At 37.8% G+C, this 15,202-nt stretch overlaps 2 protein-coding genes across 4 annotated transcripts in view; one reads left to right on the forward strand and one right to left on the reverse strand.

Annotated features, from left to right (window-relative positions):
- Window positions 1-15,202, reverse strand: part of LOC144664823 (C-type lectin domain family 4 member E-like) — a 197,681-nt gene that overhangs the window by 41,922 nt on the left and 140,557 nt on the right. The window lies entirely within an intron of this gene.
- Window positions 5,627-15,202, forward strand: part of LOC144664648 (uncharacterized) — a 29,809-nt gene continuing 20,233 nt past the window's right edge. The window contains exon 1 of one of the 3 annotated variants that reach the window (XM_078525816.1): window positions 5,627-5,722. In XM_078525816.1, the coding sequence (XP_078381942.1) occupies window positions 5,665-5,722 (58 nt within the window). In that variant the 5' untranslated portion in view covers window positions 5,627-5,664. Of the gene's footprint in view, window positions 5,723-8,956; window positions 9,143-13,712; window positions 13,877-15,202 lie in introns of those variants that run through there. The other 2 variants (XM_078525815.1, XM_078525817.1) reach the window with 2 other exon arrangements.

Below are 15,202 nucleotides of genomic sequence, written 5' to 3' on the forward strand. Positions count from 1 at the left end.
AGTGTGTTTAATTGTAAGAGGCGATCAAGTTCGCGGTGCACTCCAGCGAAAAAGTTTTCACAGGTTTGATCGATCCGCGAGTTGTCTGCAGCCTATTGTGCGGGTTCCAAAATTTTTGTAGCAGTAAATTCTTGCCGATTCAACTGATATAATCTTTCCTATGAGCGTTGTTGTTTTGATCCAGAGTATAAGATTGTTTACAATAACTGAACTGTCCACTCATTTCGCAATGCACTTCGCATTTGTCTCAGTTTGTTTACTGGCACTTACTGAACAATTCGCCCAATGTAAATGAATCCAAGAGAGTCTTGGGGCGCTTTCCATTCAACAAAAAACTCCGGAAATTCCGGGTTGGGAAGCGAATGGTACAGACATTTCCCGGAATAAAATTCCGGAATTTTAGGAATACCTCGCGAGGTTGTCCTAACGTTCCGGAAAGTCGGAATAACGGGAAAATTCTCCGAGCCCGAATCCCCATAGTCGAGATGGCTTCTCAGTGCTCGGCGTGTTTATTTCTTACAAAACTTTTCAGCCCTTACTGGAGCACGAATGATTGCTCGTTCAGATCCGTTACTAAGTGGTATCCTTCCTGTGAGCACGACCTGGCAATTAAACAGCTCGCATACGCTGGTATCGTATACTAAAAGTGCTCGTCGACTCGCTTTAAATTTATTCGCATGTAAGCTGCACTGAAAAAAAAATCATCGTCCTCGCTTAAATACACCTCCCCTTCATAGTTTTCACAACAACACTTCGAACTTCGAGGTGTATGTATTCATTACACTTTTTTGCGAAGAAGTTCGTCCGCGGTCCTGCCTAGAAAAACTAGAAATGTCCCGAGGTTGCGTTCTGCTGATAGCTGCAAAGGCGTCCCTTTGCGGTCTAGCGAGTAAATATATATACTTTTAAGTTCAATTAGCAAGCTCTCGTGCTGTTTCGCTTGTAAAATACAAATCAAAGGCACGTTGAAGTTTATTTCAAAGGACCCTCTTGATAGTTTTCTGAGCTCTCTATAATAAATTGTCGAGCATGTTGTTCTGTGTAACGTGGCCTTGGCAAGGGGCGGGAAGTTTTGAATGAGCACGTTTGCTCATACGCATTCATTCGATGTCGATTCCTCGAATTATTATATACAGTATTTCTGAAGAGCCAGTGCAAAACGTTTTAGAAATCGACGTAACTAGCCACATAAGCGCTGAAGTCAGTGAATATCTACTGGAAAGGCCAGTTATCCGCTTGGATTTTCTTTAGTGGAATGCTTTCTCGAATCTTCATTACCATGTGAGAAATGCAACACGTGTTGTTATCGGAGAGCTATTAAATAGATTTAGCCAAGGCTAAAAGCGAAGCTCCCCGCGGATTATTTACTTAGCCCTTTTCGTAAATCCGAATTTACTGACCGATAAATAATGGTAATAGGACTGAGTGGAGTCCAATTCGGTTTGTAATCATACGAGTGATTAACGAAATCGGACGACCGCGAAGCGGGAGTCCGATTTGTTTAATCACGAGTATGATTACAGACAGAATTGGACGACACGAAGTCCAGTTACCAATTAATCAAAACTACGACAAAATTCGAGAAACAAACAAACATAACCGGTAAAATGGTTTTAAGTCTTTGTGAATACTAAAAAACATAACAGTTTACACAACAAAATGCACAACAACAGCGCGCGCAAAATGACGCGTACTGTCCAATTACACAGACATGACGTGTAAACTGTCCTATTACACTGTCCAATTACAAGCATGACGCGTACACTGTCCTATTAGTGCTCAAATCGGCCAGCTGATAACCAATCACGTTCGAGAATTTTGTTATAGTTTTGATTAGAGGGAAAAATATAGCCCTTGAACCCGCCATCCAATGGAATCCATCGATTGGTCCACGGTTAAATTCAAAAAATATTTCGACCTCGAAGACCTCTATATGTAAGCCCGCAATATGGTCATTTGACACTGGTCAGCGGATACCTTGTTTTGACAGTTGTCAATTGACCATGGCATGGATGTCTATAATCAAAGATGTAAGCTGACGTTAACCATAGCCTAGCCATTATTAACCATAACCTTAAATCTATTTCTGGAGTATGGCCGCAATGTTAGGGCAACTTCGTTGCACGCGCCCGCGAGCCATGCCGCTAGCCATGATGACCATGAAAAACCAAAAGCTTAGGTCTGTTAATTTTCTATGGGTATGGGGTTCTGCTCTGCGGCCCTTCGGGCCGCTGGGAGCTCCGCTAAAAATGTTGTTTTCGGTACGGGAACACGCCAGCTATGATTTTCGGAAAGGTTTAACAACAGGTTGCATATTAAAGGTTCTGCCTTTTGGATAGATTTTTCGTTTGGTGATCAAAAGAAGTGCGTTGTAGTGCCAAAGCTTAAACTTTGTAATAATAATATAATACATAAAAAGTGTGAAAGAAAATGGCGTTTTTATCAACTTTGCTTCGAATTTGAACACGGCATATCCCACCGTCGCCTAAAAATAACCCTTACCCATTGCAAGTCTCAACAACAAGTTTACATTTTTTTGGAGGGGGGGGGGGGAGAGGGGGGGGGGGGAGGATGGCGCAGTGATGAGAGCGCTCGTTTCCCGACAATGTGGGATCGATTCCCGGACCGTTGTCATATGTGGGTTGAGCTTAATTTGTTGTTGGTTCTCGTCCTTGATCCGAGGGTTTTTCTCCGGGTTTCTACGGCTTTCCTCCTCCACAAAAACCCACACGTCTAATTTCTAATTCGATCGGAATCCAAGGGCCACAGGTTTGTCAGTTGCAAGACTGTTACGTGCAACCCTCGATAAACAAAGTTGATTTATTTATTTTACTTAAGGCTTCCCATTCTTAATAAGCTCTTTTCTTGTTTGCGTGTTTAATTAAGTGTTTGCGAGTCCATTTAACATAAACTATCCCGATCAAATATTTGTTCGGACGGCTTTGAAGCGAACGTGATCAGACAAATTGCGCACCACTTTGAAAAGGCTCCCCATTTTAATGAAGTTCTCTTATTGATTGTTTTCGTGTTTGAGTTTTGCGAGTCCATTTAAGATAAACCTTCCGGATGACATATTTGCTCGGAGAACTTTTAGCTTGGAGCAAACGTGACCAGAAAAATATTAGCTTGTTTTTAATTCCGGTATAAACTTTTGTTAGGTCTTACCTTACCTAACTTTTATAAACTTTTTCTTCAGGAAACTTTCTAATTATAATATGTACTTAAACAGCGATTCTCAACATCAAAAAATGAAGAACAGTCCTATTAAAGTACTCGTCTATCCGCGCTAAAAACAGTTCATAGTTTTGCTTCAATAGATCATTCACAACATATAAGCTGATTAGATCAGTTGTGTCACGGATTAAAAACAAAAACAAAACAAAGAACGTCATTGTAAAGGGCAACTGAGACCTTTTCGCTTTGTAAATTGTACAAGTCTGCACGACGCGACTCTTTTATTAACGATTTCGTATCATAAAGCACGTTTTCGCACCACTGGGCGAAGAGTTACTTTTTCTTCGCTGCTTCGAGAGACTGACTATTAAAGATAACTGTTTTAACATTGTCAAAGAACTTGTTTTCACAGTTGTTTCACTGTATAATTAACTTTTTAAAGGCATTTAGTTATAAAGAAAATCGTGTAGAACTGCCAACGACACACAACTGTTTGTTTTCACAGTTGTTACGTGGTAAAATAATTTTTTTAAGAGCTTTTAGATCATAAGGATAATGGTGGGAGATTGAAAATCAAACAAACATGTCTCAAGGTCGTGATTTGTTTTCACGACATGCACGTTCGCGAGAGAATGTGAAAGTTTTTTCTTGAATTCAGAATTACAATCACTTTTTCTTATAAGCCCTATGTTTGCTTCAAATATACCGCGCGAACTTTCTATGGTTAACGTATAAGATATATAGTCTTCTATTTTACTTCGTCGGAAATACCTTAAACCAACCCATTGTTCTCATTTAAATTCATTACTGTTTGTTATTCCTATGAAAGTCACAACCACAAGTTTACTTTTTTTAAAGGCTTCCCATTTTAAAGAAGTTCTCTTCTTGTTTGCGTGTTTCGTGTCTGCGTTCCATTTAAATCAAAGCATCCCGATCAAATATTTGCTTGGTGGGCTCTTAGCTTGGTGCAAACGTGATCACACAAATTGAGCTTGGTTTTGTTTCCCGCAGAATATATTGTTAGGTTTTGCCTCACTTCAATTTAATATGCTAGGATACTTTCTCCAAATTAGAAAAGAACTAAGTTTGTAAATTAACGGCGATTTTCAACATGAAAAAGAGCAATCCTAAGTTCTCGTCTATCCCCGCTAAAAACAGTTCTTAATTTTCCCTTCACAAATTATTTACAACAGATACGCGGTTTTCATCGGTTGTGGATTTGCAAAAATAATCGCTTTTAATGAGAATGCTGCTGGAAATTGTTAAACCAGGAAGGACATCATTGTAACGTGACGCTGAAATCTTATAAAGAAGCGTTTACACAGCAGAAAAATTTGGGTACGGACCCGTCAGAAAATTGGTCCGAACCTCTTCACTTTTGTAGAGAAACAGTCAAATCAAAACGGGGCCATAGGCGCCTATGGCCTCGTTTTAATTTGACTGTTTCTTTACAAAAGATGTAAGGTCCGGACAGATTTTTTGAGAAGTCCGTTCCCAATTTTCTCTGCCGTGTAAACGCATCTTTAGTTTTCGATTTGTAATTGTGCAAGTCCGCACGGCGCGTCTTTTTTAAACCATTTCGTATCACAAAGCACGTTTTCGCACCATTGGGCGAAGGGTTTATTTTTCTTCGCTGTATGGAAAGACTGACTTTCAATGATAACTGTTTTAACATTGTCACCCGACCGTTTTTTTCACATTTGTTTCATGGTATCATAAAATTTTTTAAAAAGCTTTTAGTTATAAGGATAACCGTGGAGGACTTAGACTGCAAAACAGTCGTTTTTTCTCTTAAGTCGCTGAAAAGGCGCTTACGAGTCGAAGGCGCGAAGCCCCAAACGTTGAGGCGCGAAGCGCCGATCGTCTTGCGAGCCTCGCAAAAGATACGACTGTTTTGCAGTCTATGGAGGACTGCTAATCCAACATAGTTTAAACGTTCACCCTCGAACGTTTTTCACAGTTGTCTCGTTGTATTATTAACTTTTAAAAAGCTTTTAGATTGAGACTGTCTATCAAATGAAACAAACACACGGTCGTTGTTTGTCTCCACGGCATGCACTGTCGCGAGAGTATATGAACGCTTTTTAGGTTGTAGCTATCCCCGGCATCTGCTTGAAAAAATGTTCAAAAGGATGGGAACAAATAAAAGATCGTAACAATTTTAACCACTTTGATGTTATTGAACATCTATTTAATATAAAATATACTAAAAACGTTAACTCAAACTACAGTAAACTCAATAATTACTCAAGCAACTAACTCAACTTAACTCATAACTCGGAAAATATCCCATACCAAACATGGTAAACGAAACCTGAGAGTCTTGAGGCGTTTAATTCCAGTCGTCATTTCTGAGTGACTTGAGACGACGCCTTCCCTTCATATTTACTAGAATTAACCCAGTGACGATTCAATCTTCGAGGCTCGTGTATTCATTACACTTTAAGTTGCGAAGAAACTCCTCTTCGTTTCGCCCGAGAAGAACTAGAGATGTCCCGAGGTTGCGTTCTGTTGATAGCCGCAATGGCGTCCCTTTGCGGTCTAGCGAGTCAGTATATCTTCTTAAATTTGAATAGCGATCTCTCCTGATGTTCCGCTTGTTTATTTCAAACGTGGAGTGAAGTTTCTTTGAAAGGGGAACCCTTGGTAGACTGTGTTCCAAGCTCTCCAAAATTGATTAAAGGAAGAAACCTGGTTGTGAATTTTGTTCTGCATGACGAGGACTTAAGGAAAGGGCGGTAGTTTTAGGATTAGCACGGTCAGTGCTCGTACAGATTTCTTCGATATCGATTGCTCGCATTCCTTTTTTTCTCTAGTTGCCGCTGTTTTTATTCTAGTGGGTGTAGTCAGAATATCTTCCTACTATCAAGAATAACCTTGCAATCTTCCTTTGTTTCATTTTTTGCTCGAACGTAAGGGATTTCACAAATTCTACTGCGAAAGAAAGGATAAAATCATTTCTTTAATGAAGAATTTCTCATCGAGTGCAATAGAATTCGCAACAGACGCTGTAAGCTATCAGCGAAAATGCGATGTAGCGCAAAAGCTTTAACTTAGTAAAAAGTGCCATCTTACATTTAAACGCTTGCAAAAAATATGACGTTGTTTCAGGCTCATTTTAAATTTGAATACCGAACAGTCATTTCGATTGTTTCTGAACGATTTTTTGTTCCCGTTTAGTACGTACTCTTTCTGTGTTGAACTGTGTGCATTGTTTGTAAGGGGCTCGCCAGGATGCGATAATGTTCCGACTAAAATAAATTTTTACACCAAACATCAACATTTAATTTCTTTGTTGGAACTTGCGTGTTTTGAAATGTACAATTGCGATTGCATCCTGCTTCAGAGCTGGATATTGAGTGATCTAATAGCAGAAATGATCCTTTTGTGTACATTTTTTTTTCGAAAACACATTTTTGCCCTATTGCTCACTGAAGGCAAAGTCAGTACGTTATTTACAGTTTAAAAAGTTATCTTCGGGACCAATTTGGCACCTTTGAACCAAAGCTTCAAACATATAGCCGCTTTGAAATGAAAATAACATACATTTTCTATTTTTATGTTTAACGTATATATCAGACAGCTTTCCATTAATATACTCTAAGCCAAGACATAGTTCCCATCTAAATTCACTACTGTTAGTTATTCCTATAAAATTCACAACCACAAGTTTACTTTTTTTCAAAAGGCTTTCCATTTTAAAAAAGTTCTCTTCCGGAGTGTTTGCGTATTTAGGTGTTTGCTTTCCATTTAACATAAAACATCCCGATCAAATATTTGCTCAGAGTGGAGCAAACGTGATCAGACAAAATAAGCTTGTTTTTGCCTCCCGCAGAAACTTTTGTTAGATCTTGCCTTGCTTAACTAGTTAACATTAACAAGCTTTTCCTTCCGGAGACTTTTTGAAAAGAAGAGTATTAAGTTTGTTATAATTAAACAGTGATTCTCAGCATCATAAAGAGCAGTGCTAAGATCTCGTCTATCCCAGTTAAAAACAGTTCTTAATTTTCCCTTCATAAATTATTCACAACAGTTTTCCTACGGTGAACGTATAAGATAGTCTTTTATTTTAATTCGCCGGAAATAAATCACATATCCCCTCGTTGCCTAAAAATAACCCTCACATATCTTTATGAAAGTCTCGACAACAAGTTTAAATTTTTTTAAAAGGCTTTCCATTTTAAATAAGTTCTCTTCTTGTTTTCGTGTTTGTGTCAGTTAAGTGTTTGCGAGTCCATTAAAGATAAAACATCCCGATCAAATATTTGCTCGAACGTCTTTTAGCTTGGAGCGAACTTGACCCGACAAAATGCGCTTGTTTTGTTTCCCGCAGAATCTATTGTTAGGTTTTGCCTCACTTAACTTTAATATACATATCAGCGAAAATGCGATGTAGCCGCTTTGAAATGAAAATAAAATGTTTTTTCCTACGGTGAAAGTATAAGATAGTCTTTTATTTTAATTCGCCGGAAATAAATCACATATCCCCTCGTTGCCTAAAAAAAAACCCTCACATATCTTTATAAAAGTCTCAAAACAAGTTTAAGATTTTTTAAAAGGCTTTCCATTTTAAATAAGCTTTCTTCTTGTTTTCGTGTGTGTGTGTGTGTGTGTGTGTGTGTGTGTGTTTAAGTGTTTGCGAGTCCATTAACGATAAAACATCCCGATCAAATATTTGCTCGAACGTCTTTTAGCTTGGGGCGAACGTGACCAGACAAAATGCGCTTGTTTTTGTTTCCAATCTATTGTTAGGTTTTGCCTCACTTAACCTTAATATACAAAGGAACTTTCTTCTGATTAGAATAGTTCTAAGTTTGAAAATAAAAAGCGATTTTCAACATCAAAAAGAGCAGTCCTAATTTATTGTATATCCCCGCTATAAACAGTAACTGTTCTTAATTTTGCCTTCATAATTTATTTACAACACTGAGATAGGCTGATCGGTTGTGGATTTGCAGAAATAAAAAAATGACTGTAATGAGATCAGAATGATGGTGAAAATTGTTAACCATAGGACGTCAATATAAAGGGCCAATGAACCATTTCACTTTGTAAATTGTGCAAGTCTGCACGACTCGCTTAAATTAAATTAACGATTTCGTATCTTAAAGCGCGTTGTCACACCATTGAACGTCATTAGGGGTTACGTTTTCTTCGCTTATCGAAAAACTGCCTATCTATCAACGATGGCTGTTTAAACATATTGTCATTAGCCCGTTATTTTCACAGTTGTTTCAACAAGTATCATAAACGTTTTGAAAAGCTTTTAGTTATTAAGATAATCGTGAAAGACTGTCAATCTGAAACATAACTGTTTAAACATTCACATTCGATCGTTGTTTTCACAGCGGTTGTTTCGTGGTATCATAAACTTTTAAAAAGCTTTTAGGATAATGTGGTAGACTAACAATCAAATATACTTGTCACACGGTCGTTGTTTGTGTGTTCACGGCATGCACGGTCGCGAGAGAATGTTAAAGTTTTAATTTTGATTGAAGCTATATCCTCAGCATCTATTTGAAAAAAAAAACTGCTCACAAGAATGGGGATAAATATAGATAGGCACGATTTTAGACGCCTTGCTGTTGTTGAACATATATTTGATATAAAATATATCGAAAACGTTAACTCAGACTAAAGTAAACTCAATATTTACTCAAACAACTAACTCATCTCAACTCATAACTCGGTAAATATCCAATCCTAAACTTGGTAAACAAAACTTGAGACTCTTGAGGCGATAAATTACAGTCGTCATTTCTGAGTGACTTTGCATTTCGAGACGACGCATTACCTTCATATAGTTACTAGAATTATCCCAGTGACGATTCAATCTTCGAGGCTCTTGTATTCATTTCACTGTTGTTGCGAAGACGATCGTTAACGCTTCGCCCGAGAAAAAAACTAGAGATGTCCCGAGGTTGCGTTCTGTTGATAGCCGTAATGGCGACCCTTTGCGGTCTAGCGAGTGAGTATATACTTTTAAATTTAAATTTGCGAGCTGTCGTATTGTTTCGCGTGTTTATATCAAAGGTGGAATGAAGTCTCTTTGAAAGGGGAATCCTTGATAATTTTTCCAAGCTTTCTACAATTGTTTTAATTGAGAAACGTTGTGTATTTTGTTCTGTATAATTATAACGAGGACTTATGAAAAGGGCGAAATTTTTAGGATAAGCACGTTTTCTCGTACGGATTTCTTCGATATCGATTGCTCAAATTATTTTTTTTTCTCTAGTTATCGCTGTTCTTATTATAGTGGGTGTAGTCAGAATATCTTTCTACTATCAAGAATAAACTTGCAAGAGGATCTTCCTTTGTTCCATTTGCTGCTCGAACGTAAGGGATTTCACAGATCCTACTCTAAAGATGGGATAAATCTTTTATTTAAAGAAGAAACTCTCATCGAGTGTATCAGAAACTGAAGCTGTTAGCTACATATGGGCTGAAATGCTTTATTAAGCGCCAAAGCGTTAACTTTGTAAAGAAGTGTTACATTAAAATAACAACGCTTGCGAGAAAATTACACTCTATCAAGTTCGTTTCAAATTTGAACACTGCGCATCATTGAATTTGTTTCTGAAAAATTGTTTTGTTCCCATTAAGTACTTTCTTTCTGTGTAAAACTGTGTGCATTGTTTGCAAGTGGCTCGCCAGATCGTCACATTATACAAGGATACTGTTTCGGCTACAAATAATTTTTACCGAATATCAACATTTCTTCCTTGGATCTGGCATGTTTAGAATTTAAAAATATGAATTTACAATTGCTGACTGCATCCTGCTTCAGAAATAGATTTTTTTAGAGCAAAAATGGATCATTTTTGTGTATTTTTCTTTTGAAAACACACACGATTTGAGTATGTGGCTAACTGAAGGCAAAGTCAGTACGTTATCATACTGTGACAGGTTTAAGAGTTATCTTCGGAACCAATTTTTCACCATTGAACCAAAGCTCAAAACATATCGCATTTTCAAATGAAACATAACATGCTTTTTCTGTGGTGAACGTTTGAGGTAGTCTTCCTTTTTACTTTGTCGGAAATAAATCACATATCCCTTCGTCGCCTTAAAATAACCCTAACTTATTTCTAAGGAACGTCTCAACAACAAGTTTACAATGTTTCAAAAGGCTTCCAATTTCTAAAAAAAGCTTTCTTCTTTTTTGCGTGTTTGTGAGTTTAAGTGTTAGCAAGTCCATTTAACATAAAACATCCCGATCAAATATTTGCTCGGAAGGCTTTTATCTTGGAGTAAACGTGACCAGACAAAATGAGCTTGTTTTTGTTTCCCGCATAATCTATTGTTAGGTTTTGCCTCACTAAACTTTGATAAGCTAGCATACTTTCTTCTAATAAAAAGAGAACTCAGTTTGCAAATAAACAGCGATACTAAAAGAAGCAGTCCTAAGTTCTGAATGGTTCTTATATAGCGCAAGTTCTCATCTATCCCCTTTAAAAACAGTTCTTAATTTTCCCTTCCTAAATTATTCGTAACAGATAGGCTGTTCTGATCTGATCAGTGGAGTTGCAAAAAAATCACCAGTAATGAGAATGATGCTGGAAATTGTAAAACCAAAGGATGTAAATGAACTTTTTCGCTTTGTAAATTGTACAAGTCCGCACGACGCACATTTTTTTTTTTAATTTGGTATCATAAATGGGGTTTTCACACCAATGGGCGAAGAGTTACTTTTCTTCGCTGTATCGAGAGACTGACAATCAATGATAACTGTTTTAACATTGTCACCAGACCGTTGTTCTCACAGTTATTTCATGGTAAAAGCTTTTAGTTATTAAGAAAATCGTGGAGGACTGCCAATCAAACATAACTGTTTAAACATTCACATTCGACCGTTGTTTTCAAAGTTGTTTCGTGGTAAAATAAACTTTTAAAAAGCTTTTAGATCATAAAGATAATGTGGGAGATTGAAAATCAAATTAAATATACTTGTCACACGTTAGTTGTTTGCCCTCATGGCATGCACGGTCGCGAGAGAATGTGACCGTTTTTTGATTGTAGCTATATCCCCGACATCAGCTTGAAAAAACTGCACATAAGAATGGGAATATATAAAAGATAGTCACGATTTTAGCCGCCTTGCTCTTATTGAAAACGTTAACTCAGACTTAAGTAAACTCAATATTTACTGTATTTAGACAATTAAAGTGTCTATCCAGCCTACAGGTTTTTTGTGGTTTTCGTATCCCTTTAATGCATAAACAAGTATTCTAAAAGAAATTTTTGGATTCCTCCACTTTTTCGCTGCAAAATCGAGCTTTAAAGTTCCCGCTTCGGCCACGCCCAAAGAAGTTGACCGCGTGATCGAGGATTGGTGATGAGTGACGTCATATCAGGAACCGCTCGAAGCGTTTGCATTTGTTTATTTGCTTGACAACCACTACATAAAGTTTGTTTTCCTCAAGAATTTTTCGAGTTTGGATGGAATATTCACAATACAGCGATTTCTTATCTGAAGAAGACGTGACTAGCAGTTCATCTGATTCGAACGAAGAGATCGAGTCCGGGGAACTCGAATCGTTCGCTTGCACTGCAGTAGAAGATAAGAGTAACAAAGAAGAAGGCGCTTACTCTGAGGAACCTCTAGCGGACGATGCATGGATAAAGGAATATAATCGAGAGAAGCAACTTATTGAAGAGAGGGAACGAAAATTACAAAACCAGCTTAACAGAGTCGTGAAATTAGACACATACCGGTATATAGATACTTTTTCCAAACACTCACTCCGCGCGTTAAATTTGCATTTTGTACGCAAATTCACTCCAGAGAGCTTTGAATGGAAACTTGACGCGTCGCGAAACCTACAACGACGGATCGAAATCGATCTGCATTCTCAGGCTGTATACCTTTTAATTTTCATTACAGATGTGAAACGAGAATGAAAACAATATAACGAATAGACTGTAAGCACTATTATTCCCGAAAATTGCCCTCGACACGCACACAACGCATTGACTTGAAAGTGGTATGCTTGTTTGTTTTGAATCGAAACTTGTCGCGTCGGTAGATTTGCGTATGTTGCAAATAAATGTGCCCTTAGTTGATACGCAAAAGATTGATATTAATAAACATGTTTATTAATTTTATTAGTCCCTCTTATAACAGCTTATTAAAATAGAGCTACTTTAGTCCTTCTTGTTACAGCCTAATAAAAATACAAGCGACTTTTCACGCGTTTAGAAATGCCGACAACACGCGCTTATGATAAGTGCGACTGATTGTCTCAAAAAAGATTAACAAACAGTCATAACCTATCGATTTTAACTTTTATAACTTAGAAAAACTTTTCTTTTCATTGTAACAATGCTTACTTTAGGCTGTGAAAGCTTTGATAAACTTATCATTGTACGCACTTAAAACAAACAATAGCGCTTGCAGAGACCGATCGATAAAATTATAACTTTACATGTATGGGAGTTGAAACCCTGAAAAGCTACGTACGAGCGCAGTGACTTCGAATATAAAGATCACAATTTAATAAGACTTTATGAACAAGACTTACAAGAAACAGAAATAGAAATTCAAGCGATATTCGAGGGAGAAATAATTCGCTTTACCTTGACTGGTCGACAAATCGAACGTCGCTTCAGCTACATGTTATCTTTGCTTGGCGACGCTTGCTCGCTTATTATTTCTACACGATGGTTGACAATAGGCAATAAAAATCTCTTGGGAAGTTGGCGACGTTTACTTGTAGTTTTTTAGGCGTCTAGCGAGACGCGTGTCTTGTCGTTCGAGAACAGACACTCAATCAAATGAATAATAAGTAATGAATACCCGATGACGACTTCGACTGGACAAAGTTAAGTATTCCGGTGAAATCTTGGCACAGGAACAATGCCAATCTCATATTAGATCAGCGACCGTTGGCATTGAAGATTTTCAAAGGAATGTCCTCTTGTAATATCCCTGGGAGCGAGGTAGCAAGCGCAGACGGCAGACGAAGCACTCGGATTCCACTTTGCACGTTTTAACTTGACGTAGTCCATCTTCTTTTTTCCTTCTAGCCTTTGCTTCTGTTCTCATATCACCCCAAAATGCAGCGCAATACCCTTTTCTTCGTTTGGAGTATTCAAGCATACCGCAACGACGCATCTATCTAGTATATTTCTACGGTCAGTATCTCCTCGCTATTACAAAAGAAATGCTGACTTCAAATGGCGGCAAGATTTCGCGGTTCCTGATCTGACGTCACAGCCGGTCTGGAACCCAGACTCTTTCTGGTCTTGACTCCCGGTCAACTTCTTTGGGCGTGGCCGAAACGGGAACTTTAAAGCTCGATTTTGCAGCGAAAAAGTGGCGGAATCCAAAAATTTCTTTTAGAAAACTTGTTTATGCATTATGGAGATACGAAAACCACAAAAAACCTGTAGGCTGGATAGACACTTTAAGCTCAACTCATAACTGGGTAAATATCCAACTCCAAACTTGGTAAACGAAACGTGAGACCCTTGAGGCGGTAAATTACAGTCGTCATCTCTGAGTGACTTCGTCTTTCGAGACGATGCCTTCCCTTCGATTCACAGTTACTAGAATTAAGCCAGTGACGCTTCACTCTTCGACGCTTGCGTATTCACTTTCGTTGCAAAGAAAATCGTCCACGCTTCGTCCGCGAAGAACTAGAGATGTCCCGAGGTTGCGTTCTGTTGAAAGCCGCAATGACGTCTTTTTGCGGTCTAGCGAGTGAGTATATATACTTTTAAATTAAAACAAGACTCCAAATATACCGCGCGCTCTTTCAAATGAAAATAACATGTTTTCTCTTTGACGTACCATGTAGTCTTCGACTTTACTTCGTGGGAAAAACACTCTAAACCAACCCATCGTTTTAATTTGAATGCACTACTGTTTGTTATTTCTATAAAAAGTCACAATCCCAAATTTGCATTTTTTTTTTCAAAACGCTTCCGATTTTAAACATGTTTGCGTGTTTGAGTGTTTGCGTTCCATTTAATATAAACCAGGCTCGTCTATTCATTACACGTTTGTTGCGAAGAAGATCGTCCTCGCTTCGGCAGCTGCGTTCTGTTGCTATCCGCAATGGCGTCCCTTTGCGGTCTAGCAAGTGAGTATTTACTTTTAAGTTTGAATAGCGAGCTCTCGTGATTTCCCACCTTAGTAATTCAAAAGCGAAATGAATTTTCTTTGAAAAGGGCAAACTCATTTTTTTAGCTCTCAGCACTGTTTTAAGGAAAGAACGTTGTGTATTTTGTTCTGTGCAACGAGGTTTTAGGAAAGGGCGGAAGTTTTTGTATTAACACGTTTGCTCTTAGAGATTTCTTCGATGTGATTTCTTTAAAGACTTTATTGTCTTATTTTCCCTGTTCTATTTTTGCCGAATAGACGTGGTTTTTCGACCGTTACGGCAGAACTCACTGTCAGCCACAACACGGCGTTTTACCCCTATGAGGCATTTGATATCAAGAATAGACTTCCAAGAGGATGTTTCTTTGTTCCATATTCATTTTTTAACGTAAGGTATTTCATAGATCTTACTATTAAAAAAGGATAAACTCCTTTCCTTAAAAGGAAAACTCTCATCATTTTAGATCTTGACAACATTAGCTTGCTACATATGGGCTGAACAAGTTGCGTGGTAGCGCAAAAGCTTAATCTTTGTAAATGTTACATCGGAACAACGTTGTTTCAATTTCTTTCATATTTGAAATGAACTTGAGACAACATTTTGAAAATCGTTAGAAATCTTCAGAAAATGGTCGGAAAGCTTTGGAAAATCGTCAAACAACTCGTAATTAGTAGGTTTTTTTTTAAAATAAACAAAATATTGAACAATCGAACAGAAATTTCATATCTACGCACGTCCATGTATTGTTCTCTATTGAATACACCACAGCACTCAGAGCTACTTTATTCGCTCTTTGATACAAACCCCAATCAGTGATTGATGTGACATGCATACGTCACTCGCCACTTTGAAAGCCAAAGAGCTGTTGTAAAGCCTCAATGTCTAATTTAATTGATTTTCGATTAACCATATAGCCATGAACT

The sequence above is a fragment of the Oculina patagonica genome, chromosome 9 (genome assembly GCF_052425735.1).
Source record: "Oculina patagonica isolate OP01 chromosome 9, crgOcupat, whole genome shotgun sequence".
In the NCBI taxonomy this organism is placed as follows: Eukaryota; Metazoa; Cnidaria; class Anthozoa; order Scleractinia; family Oculinidae; genus Oculina; species Oculina patagonica.